The 10,894-nt window shown below is 40.1% G+C and overlaps 1 protein-coding gene across 2 annotated transcripts in view; it reads left to right on the top strand.

The window, feature by feature from the left end:
• Positions 1-10,647, top strand: part of LOC143766147 (uncharacterized) — a 51,813-nt gene extending 41,166 nt beyond the window's left edge. For both annotated transcript variants that reach the window (XM_077253606.1, XM_077253607.1), the window contains one exon: positions 7,186-10,647. In XM_077253606.1, coding sequence (XP_077109721.1) covers positions 7,186-9,542 — 2,357 coding nt within the window. In that variant the 3' untranslated portion in view covers positions 9,543-10,647. The remainder of the gene's footprint in view (positions 1-7,185) is intronic.
• Positions 10,648-10,894: the final 247 nt, after the last annotated feature.

Here is a 10,894-nt window from a genome sequence, read left to right on the forward strand (position 1 = left end):
GGAAGGGGGGATGTGGGCAGTGCTGTATACTACTGTGTGGCCAGGGCAGTGCTGTATACTACTGTGTGGGCAGTGCTGTATACTCCTGTGGGCAGTGCTGTATACTACTGTGGGCAGTGCTGTATACTACTGTGGGCAGTGCTGTATACTACTGTGCTGTATACTACTGTGTGGGCTGTGTTATACACTACTGTGTGGGCTGTGCTATACACTACTGTGTGGGCTGTGCTATACACTACTGTGTGGGCTGTGCTGTATACTACTGTGTGGGCTGTGCTATACACTACTGTGTGGGCTGTGCTATACACTAGTGTGTGAACTGTGCTGTATACTACTATGCGGGCTGTGCTGTATGCTACTGTGTGGGCAGTGCTGTATACTACACAAATCCAGCATAGTCAACTGATAATTTAAAACATAACTTTTACTAATTTCTAGTTAAAATTGGTACCAGACAACAAACATATATATATAAAGTGCTCAATATTACCAGTGCACATATAAAAAAAGTACCCAAGTGTGGAGCTGCCTTCAAATGCCCATGGAACATATGGCCTCCCTGGGTTGTGGTTAAAGTGCTGGGTAAGAGTTCTAGCGCCGTAATACATATAGAGACACGAGTTTAATGGCGCCAGTACAAAAAGGAAGTGAGGAAATACGCCAGCAATCTGATAGTCCCACCCACTACCCTATATAATGACAACAGATTTATGGGTAATTGGCAGATTGCATACCCCTATGGAGAGAGACACATATTATAGTGAAGGGTCTCACTAGCCACTGCAGGAGACTAATTTAGATAACTTCCCCTGACGAACCCCCTGAACGGGGGGGGGAAACGCGTTGGGAAGCGTTACACATAATACCCAGGGAGGCCATGTGTTCCATGGGCATTTGAAGGCAGCTCCACACTTGGGTACTGCCCTTGTAAGGGCGGGAGTCTCTCACAGCGGGCACGACAGGGAAGACAGATCCCAATATTCTCCCTCCAGGAATGCTCTCAATTAGGTCTTAAAAGCATAAGTGTGACCCTAGAAAAAGACTCAGAAATCGGGTGAGACCAAACCTTTTTTTATATGTGCACTGGTAATATTGAACACTTTATATATATGTTTGTTGTCTGGTACCAATTTTAACTAGAAATTAGTAAAAGTTATGTTTTAAATTATCAGTTGACTATGCTGGATTAAGACACAAGTCTTAATGGTAGTCAGTAAGGTCTGGAGCAGATTGCTCAGTCAAAATTATTACAGTGCTGTATACTACTCTGGGCTGTGCTGTATACTACTGTGTGGGCAGTGCTGTATAGTACTGTGTGGGCAGTGCTATATACTACTGTGGGCTGTGCTATAGGGATATATTATATTCTATGGGGGAGGCTGTGTTATATACTATGTGGCTGTGTTATATATTTGGGGGGTACATTATACATTATATTCTATGGAGGAGGCTGTGTTATATACTATGGGGGGCTGCATTATATTTATAATAGATTTTATTTATTAGATTTTATGAGGGATGATTGCATCATACCCTTTGATGGGGCTAAATTATAGTCTATGGGGAGGTGGGCTGTATTATATCTTGTTTGGGGCTACATTATATTCTAGGGGGGGCTGTATTATATGTATATTCTATGAGGGGTGATTGCATCATACTCTATGGGAAGGTTACATTATACTCTGTGGGGGGTTACATTATACTCTGGGGTGGCTGCATTATACTCTGGGGTGGCTGCATTATACTCTGGGGTGGCTGCATTATACTATATGTGGGCTGAATTATACTGTATCGAAGACTATGGGGAATACATTATACTATATGAAGAACTATGGGGTGCATTATACTATGGGAGGTGAATTGTACTACATGGATGACTATGGTGGTGCATTATACTATATGGAGCACTGTGAGGAGTATATTATGCTATATGGAGGACTGAGGAGTATATTTTAATATATGGAGGACTATGAGGAGTGTATTATACTATATGGAGGACTATGGGAAGTGTATAATACTATATGGAGGACTATGAGGAGTGTATTATACTATATTGAGGTTATTGGGCACATTATATTATATGGAGGACTATGGGGTGTGCATTTTACAATATGGAAGACTGTGGTGCACATTATAATATATGGAGGACTATGGGGTGTATTATACTAAACAAGCAAAATGCTGCATATTCATTGGGTGATTGGATTTTTTATGGCGGAATAAAAATCATTGTTCTTAGCAGGACGTTGCCGGTGTAAACTGTAGATGTGCTGCTGATAACATGATACAGTATGGTGATCTGTTAGTGATCTATTAGTGATCGTTCTGTCCCCTTCATTCTTTCTCAGACGGTGGAAAGAGGCCGGGAAGCAAGCGTCCAACGACTTCAGTATTGTCGATCACACTCATTTAGCGGCCTGAGATCAGCGCATGTAAATACAACCGAAATGCTTCTGTATGATGTGCAATATGTTAGCATTTGGGGCCCCATTTTAAACTTTGCCTAGGGCCCCACTTTGCCTAAAACCGGCCCTGGTCACATCATACCCCCACCTGACGTGTCTCTGCACGTCCCTGCTTCTCAGATGGTCTCAGCGCCGGCAGCTCTTCCTGTGTCCAGCGGTCACGTGGTACCTCTCATTAAGGTAACTAATATGGACGCGCCTCCACTTCCATATGCGTGGAGAGCATATTCATTACTTTAATGAGTCGTACCATGTGACCGCTGAACACAGGAACAAGTTGCCGACGCGCGCCAGAGACCATCGGAGAAGCAGGGACTTGAAGAGAGACCACGCCAGGAGGGGGGTAAGTATGATGGGGGAGGGTGAACCATGCGATATTCACCTTTCCCCGTTCCTCCGCCACGCTGTGTCTTCCGCATCCTCTGGCTGTGACGTTCAGGTCAGAGGGCGCGATGACATGGTTATTGCACGCCCTCTGCCTGAACAGTCACTGCAGAGAGCCGGAAGACACAGCGGCGCGCGGCGGTGGAACAGGGACAGGTGAATATCGCAAGTGTCGGGGCCTGAGCCAGCTGAGACTCTGGCACCAAGCCCCCATAGCTCGACGGTGTCCCAGCCTGCTCAGGACACCGGCACTCGGCGCCGAGAGGTGAGTATGTAATGTTTTTTTTTTTTATTGTAGCAGCAGCACATATGGGGCATATAATTCTATGGAGCATCTTATGGGGCCATCAACCTTTGTGCAGCATTATATGGGGCATATTATTCTTTGGAGCATCTTAGCCATCAACCTTTATGGAGCAGCATGTGGGGTAAATTATGCTATGGAGCATCTTAGGGTGGTTTCACACTTGCGTTTTTGTAAGCTGCGTTTTAGCGCTAAAAAACGCAAAAAAACGCATGCGTTTTTTTTCCTATACTTAACATTAAAAACGCATGTGATTTTTCGCATGCGTTTTGACGCATTTTCGGCAACGCATGCGTTTTTTGACGCGTGCGTTCATTTGCAGAAATGCAACCTGTAGTAATTTCTAGCGGCGTTTTTTTGCCGCAAAAAAACGCATGCGTTTTTTCGCGGCAAAAAAACGCATTGCTGTCTATGTAAACGCATGCATTTTTAAGCACATGCGTTTGTTTGCGTTAAAAACGCATGCGTTTTTAAAAAAAAAACACAAGAAAACACCAAAAAAACAAGAAAACCCTAACCATAGGGATCCAAACCCTAACCCTAAGGTTAGGATCCCTAGTAACCCTAGGGATCCTAACCCTAACCCTAGGGATCCTAACCCTAACCCTTAGGGTTAGGGTTAGGATCCTAACCCTTAGGGTTAGGATCCCTAGGGTAATGGTTAGGGTTAGGATCCCTAGTAACCCTAGGAATACTAACCCTAGCCCTAGGGATCCTAACCCTAACCCTAAGGGTTAGGGTTAGGATCCCTAGGGTGAGGGTTAGGATCCCTAGGGGTAGGGTTAGGGTTAGTGGTAGGGTTAGGGTTTGGATCCCTATGGTTAGGGTTAGGGGTACGGTTAGGGGTAGGGTTAGGATTTGGATCCCTATGGTTAGGGTTAGGGGTAGGGGTAGGGTTAGGGTTAGGATCCCAAGGGTTAGGGGTAGGGTTAGGGTTAGGGTTTGGATCCCTATGGTTAGGGTTAGGATCCCTTTATCACCTTGATGGTGGGGGGTGGGTTATCAGTGACCTGGTGACCAGGACATTCTAATAAAAAGCTACCCCTAACCCTAACCCTTGGGATCCTAACCCTAACCCTAGCTAATTCTATTAATAGAGTGTTTTCTAGTTGATTTTGATGATTGGCAGCTGTCACACACTTCTCAGCATGCGTTTCAAAAACGTGGGAAAAAACGCATGTAAACGCGGGAAACCGCAATTTTTTTTTTGCCGCAAAAACGCATGCGTCTAAAAAACGCAGCGTTTTGCCACGTTTACATGCGTTTTTTCACCGCATGCGTTTTTTTTAAAAACGTTGCAGATCAAAACGCAAGTGTGAAACCAGCCTAATGGGGCCATCAGCCTTTATGGAGCAGGATATGGGGCAAATTATGCTATGGAGCATCTTATGGGGCCATCAACCTCTATGGACAGCATAAGGGGCATATTATGGTATGGAGCATCTTATAGGGCAATCAACCTTTATGGAGCAGCATATGGGGCATATTATGCTATGGAGCATCTTATGGGGCCATCAACCTTTATGGAGCAGCATATGGGGCATATTATGCTATGGAGCATCTTATAGGGCCATCAACCTTTATGGAGCAGCATATGGGGCATATTATGCTATGGAGCATCTTGTAGGGCCATCAACCTTTATGGAGCATTATATGGGGCATATTTTTCTATGGAGCATCTTATGGGGCCATCAACCTTTATGGAGCATTATAAGGGGCATATTATTCTATGGTGCATCTTATGGGGCCATCATTAACATTTGTGCAGCATTATATGAGGCATATTTTAATATGTAGCATCTTATGGGGCCATTATTAACCTTTGTGGAGCATTTTATGGGACATTTTTGTATGGAGCATCTTATAGGGCCCATCATGAACTTTATGGAGGATTATATGGGGTGTATTTTGTATGGAGCATCTTATGGGGCCCATCATGAACTGTACCATTATATGTGGCTCTTGATTCAATATATTCAAAAACATTTAACTTACTGATGTCTCAATCAATTTTACTTTTATTGGTATCTATTTTTATGTTTGAAATTTACCAGTAGCTGCTGCATTTCCCACGCTAGGCTTATACTCGAGTCAATAAGTTTTCCCAGTTTTTTGTGGCAAAATTAGGGATCTCGGCTTATACTCAAGGCCGGCTTGTACTCGAGTATATACGGTACTTAAATTATATCTTATTTGCATGCTTTGTAAATATGGCCTTACATACAAGACATTATACAGGAAAAAAAAGGTTCTTAATTTTTTTTCCTGTAAAATGAAATTTATCATGGGTTTGAAATGTTTTATTGTCAGTCCTTAAAGTGGAGTTAAAGTGTGACACCATTGTTCTTCGCCGCAATCTGGGTGTCAGAGATGCTTCCAGGTGACTTCCACATGCTGTTCTCCTTCCTTTCAGCTCTTTTCCCATCCATGTGAACATTTTCAGTGCCCCCATACCTCTTTATAGGGTCTGCCAGAAAAAAAGCTCAGCTTTCCCATTGACTCCCATTATACTCATTACTTGAAAGGACCATGTGGGTATTAGAAATTGATTGTTTCGAGCATTCGAGCATTTTAGTGCTCGCTTATCCCTAGTGACATCTTCTATGATTCAAGTAATTTCCATTCTTTTTTTGTCTCCATGTAGTACAGATGACATAATGAGATTTCATGCCCACAACTCGTCTCTACAGACTTCCACCTTCTCCTTCTGCAGCAGCACTTCTCAACACTGTGCCTTTACTCTGCCACATAAATATAAATGTATCCCATGCTGCATCCTTGAATATATAATTTCCCTCTCACTGTGCTTTTTGCACAATTCTGTACAAAACCACTTTTAGTGCCCAATAAGTGGTGCCCAGCTTTAGTTTCTGGAGACACAGCCACCATACATTTTAAGTGGCTTGTTCATGCTACAGAAATGCTAAAAATGTGAACGGTAATAGTATTTGGGCTTACAGCAGGGAATATTTGGCTTTGGAAGCACAGATTTTGCTGGATTGGTTAACAGAAGCCATGTGACTTTTTAAGATCTAGTTGCTTTTCAAGGTCTACTGTTAAATTGTTACATTTGTTTTTAATTTAATTTTGCTACAAAACTGTAGAGATACAGGGCTAGTGGGTTCTCTTGTCCACTGGCCCAGCTATCTTTAGAAAGACTGCATGGACCAGGGCTCATACCACTGAACACCTGTTCTCTCCCCCATGTGCAGAACACTTCTCAGACAACACCGGGTGAGGGTAAAACAGTGTGGCAATAACGTATTGAACCACCAACACACAATAGCATATATAACAGTCCCAGCAAATACCCATGATGGTGCAAATTACAGAGTCTCACCCTTCTGCTGACTTGCCGGGATTAGAGCTGCTTCCAGTGCCGAATACCCCCACCAGTGGATCCTTGCTTTTGGCGAGTTACCTCCTTCCACAGTGAGGAGGTAACGACAAGCTTAGGAAGATGACAGTCCATTGATGTACAAGGCCAGGTGACTTGATTATCCCAACCTGGATTCTCTAAACGTCTTTGAGGGTTCTGTGATGGATGGTTAATAAGGCAGTTCTGTGTTTATTTAGTTAGAGCCATGATGCCATGGCTCCAGTATTGTAGAGTTTCTCTTAACGCAGGTAGATTCTCCTTTTTATGGGTCACAACTTCTCATTCAGTCCTTCATATTGCAGAGCACGAATGGGCCAACAACATATTACCAAACATTCAAACATTGTGCCTTTATTTCCCAAACTTAGTAGAATAATACTAGGACTGCAATACTAGGACGTATACGATAGCTAATCAACAGCCAGTCAATAAATGGTAGCCATTGAACATTAATTCAATTACAATATGGGAAAACAGTCATACTCACATGAACTCTACCTCATGTCCCTGGGCCTACTGAAATAATATGTCTGGATAATTCAGATTAAGGCAGTGTCACCGCAAAAGCTTTTCAGTTTTTTGGGATATTTTAGAAATGTTATAAAACTATAATTCAACATAATTTATTCAAAAATAATTTTTATTCTTGGCAGGTGACTGCATCAAGAGATCAGAGGGACAAGTGACATCTACAGTTGTTAAATCAGATGACCTTCATATCACTCAAGATAAACCTGACGTCTGTGCCACTATTCCAGAAATACAGTCATCCTTTCATAGCAAAGATCTATCATCTGATACTTTTAAACAGGTCCCATCTTATTATACATCACAGTCTATTAAGAAAAATAAAAGTCACAAAAGAGGTGTTAAAAGTCTAACTGCTCTTACAGCAAACAAGCCATTTTCAAGTGTAGAATGTGAAAAAAGTTTTTTCCTCAAAACGTTCTTTTTTACACATCCAAAAACTAACAAAGATGAGAAAAGATATTCTTCAGAGTGTGGGAAATATTTTAACCAAAAATTAAAGCTAGTTAGACAAAAAAGAGTTCATGCAAGGCAGAAGCCATATTCATGTTCACAATGTGGGAAAGGTTTTGCAATTAAGTCAAAACTAGTTGAACATCAGAGAATTCACACAGGTGAAAAGCCATTTTCTTGTTTAGATTGTGGGAAACATTTTACCCAGAAATCAATACTTATTAGACATCAGAAAATTCACACAGGAAAAAAGCCATTTTCATGTTCAGAATGTCTGAAATGTTTTGCAGATAAATCAACTCTTAATAAACATCAGAGCACTCACACAGGAGAGAAACCATATTCATGTTCAGAATGTGGTAAATGTTTTGCATGTAAATCAGATCTTGTTACACATCAGAGAATTCACACAGGTGAGAAGCCATTTTTATGTTCGGAATGTGGGAAATGTTTTGTAGATAAATCTGCTCTTAAAAGACATCAGAGAACTCACACAGGTGAGAAGCCATTCTCATGTTCAGAATGTCGGAAGTGTTTTGCAGATAGATCAGGTCTTGCTATACATCAGAGAACTCATACAGGAGAGAAGCCGTTTTCATGCTTAGAATGTGGGAAATGTTTTGCAAATAAATCACATCTTGTTAAACATCAGAAAACTCACACAGGAGAGAAGCCATTTTCATGTTTAGAATGTGGGAAATGTTTTGCAAATAAGTTCAATCTTGTTAAACATCAGAAAATTCACACAGGTGAGAAGCCATTTTTATGTTTAGAATGTGGTAAATGTTTTGCAGATAGCTCCTATCTTGTTATACATCACAGAACTCACACAGGGGATAAGCCATTTTCATGTTCAGAATGTCAGAAATGTTTTGCAGATAGATCAGGTCTTGCAATTCATCAGAGGACTCACACAGGGGAGAAGCGATTTTCATGTTTAGAATGTGGGAAATGTTTTGCAAATAAATCACATCTTGTGAAACATCAGAGAACTCACACAGGAGAGAAGCCATTTTCATGTTTAGAATGTGGGAAATGTTTTGCACATAAATCACATCTTGTTAAACATCAGAAAACTCACACAGGAGAGAAGCCATTTTCATGTTTAGAATGTTGGAAATGTTTTGCAGATAAATCACATCTTGTTAAACATCAGAAAACTCACACAGGAGAGAAGCCATTTTCATGTTCAGAATGTGGTAAATGTTTTGCAGATAAATCATATCTTGTTACACATCAGAGAACTCACACAGCACAGAAGCCATTTTCATGTTTAGAATGTAGTAAATGTTTTGCCCATAAATCACATCTTCTTAAACATCAGAAAACTCACACAGGAGAGAAACCATTTTCATGTTCAGAATGTGGGAAATGTTTTGCAGATAAATCAAATCTTGTTCAACATCAGAAAACTCACACGGGGGAGAAGCCATTTTCATGTTCAGAATGTCAGAAATGTTATGCAGATAGATCAGGTCTTGCTATACATCAGAGAACTCACACAGGGGAGAAGCCATTTTCATGTTTAGAATGTGGGAAATGTTTTGCACATAAATCACATGTTGTTAAACATCAGAGAACTCACACTGGAGAGAAGCCATTTTCATGTTTAGAATGTGGGAAATGTTTTGCACATAAATCACATCTTGTTAAACATCAGAAAACTCACACAGGAGAGAAGCCATTTTCATGTTTAGAATGTGCTAAATGTTTTTCAGATAAATCATATCTTGTTAAGCATCAGAAAACTCACACAGGGGAGAAACCATGTTCATGTTTAGAATGTGGTAAATGTTTTTCAGATAAATCATGTCTTGTTAAGCATCAGAAAACTCACACAGGGGAGAAGCCATTTTCATGTTCAGAATGTGGTAAATGTTTTTCAGATAAATCATATCTTGTTAAGCATCGGAAAACTCACACAGGGGAGAAGCCATTTTCATGTTCAGAATGTGGTAAATGTTTTTCAGATAAATCATGTCTTGTTAAGCATCAGAAAACTCACACAGGGGAGAAGACATTTTCATGATCAGAATGTGAGAAATATTTTACAAACAAAGAGTCTTAAACATCAAAATATCTCACAAAGGGAGAAACCATTTTCATATCTAAAAGGTCGGAAGTGTTTTACTTGAAAATCGTATTTTGTTGACCACAAAGGAAAATTCACACAGGTATAAACCATATAATTTTGACATACTGTGCAGGAAATCACATAACAGAGAGTCAAAGTAATGACAAAGAAGTAAACAAAAAAGTAAGTTAGAACTTAAATTTGAATTAAAACATGAAGTTATTAATATACATCTCGTATCTAAAAATCAAATTTAATGCCATATTACTTTGAATATTTCAGTTACATATTTACATATTCACTTTATGGACAAGAATATTACAACACCTTCCCTTAAACTTGCCAAATAATACCCAATATTTCCTCCTTCCTCTTCCTATCTCCCAATCTCAGCGATCTGCCATTCATCAGTCTCTTCAATCTACAATCTCCGTGTGTGAACAAAGTCTATAACTTTTCTATACTATAATAATAAACATTGTTCATATTGCAAATTACCATTTACATGTACGATCCATTCCTTCTTTATTGGAGCATGGAACATCTGGTGTTATCCATTTCAATTAAAATAAATTGTCTCCTTCCCACCTCCCTTATCTAAATTTGTAATGCCTGGGGTAAGATTATCTATTCAGAGACCTCATGTATGGAAATATTAGGTCTACAGCAACATCACATATTTTATAAATAAGAATAGCGCTATCTCCATAGTTCTTTATACAATGATGTATAGATCAGACAAGGTCCTCGTATTTAGGTAGTTTCTACTTTACTCAAATGCTCTGTATATCAACAAGATCAGTGAGTCTCATTATATGAAGTAGAGAAGCTCCAGGGACAAATACCCCATCTCGTACTAATATGCTGGCAGCCAGGCCTGAAGTATCCAGCTACAGAGTTCGGATTCTGTAATTTTTGTCTCTAGTGTTTCTTTTAGAATAAATCACTTTCTCATACAGTCCTGTAGTAATGACTTTGTTAATCACTTTTTGTAGGAGGGTTCATCTGAATTCATCTAAATGTCAATTTCTGCGTAAAAAAAACAATAAATGTCGTACCACTGTTTAACCATGTGTGTCCAGTGTCAGTTATTCTACATTCCCCAATAAAAAATACTTTGGTGTCTCCAACCCACCCTCATTATTATGATTACAGAATTGTAATAATTCTAAAAAGGTATTTAAAATCCTGCAGCATGTCTAAATATTAGCAGCTTCCTCTAGGGACTTCGAACCGTTGGTCTCCGTACATATTCCGACCTCGTTGAGAAACAGAGGTCATATATCCCATATTGATAATATAATTGT

The sequence above is a fragment of the Ranitomeya variabilis genome, chromosome 4 (genome assembly GCF_051348905.1).
Source record: "Ranitomeya variabilis isolate aRanVar5 chromosome 4, aRanVar5.hap1, whole genome shotgun sequence".
In the NCBI taxonomy this organism is placed as follows: Eukaryota; Metazoa; Chordata; class Amphibia; order Anura; family Dendrobatidae; genus Ranitomeya; species Ranitomeya variabilis.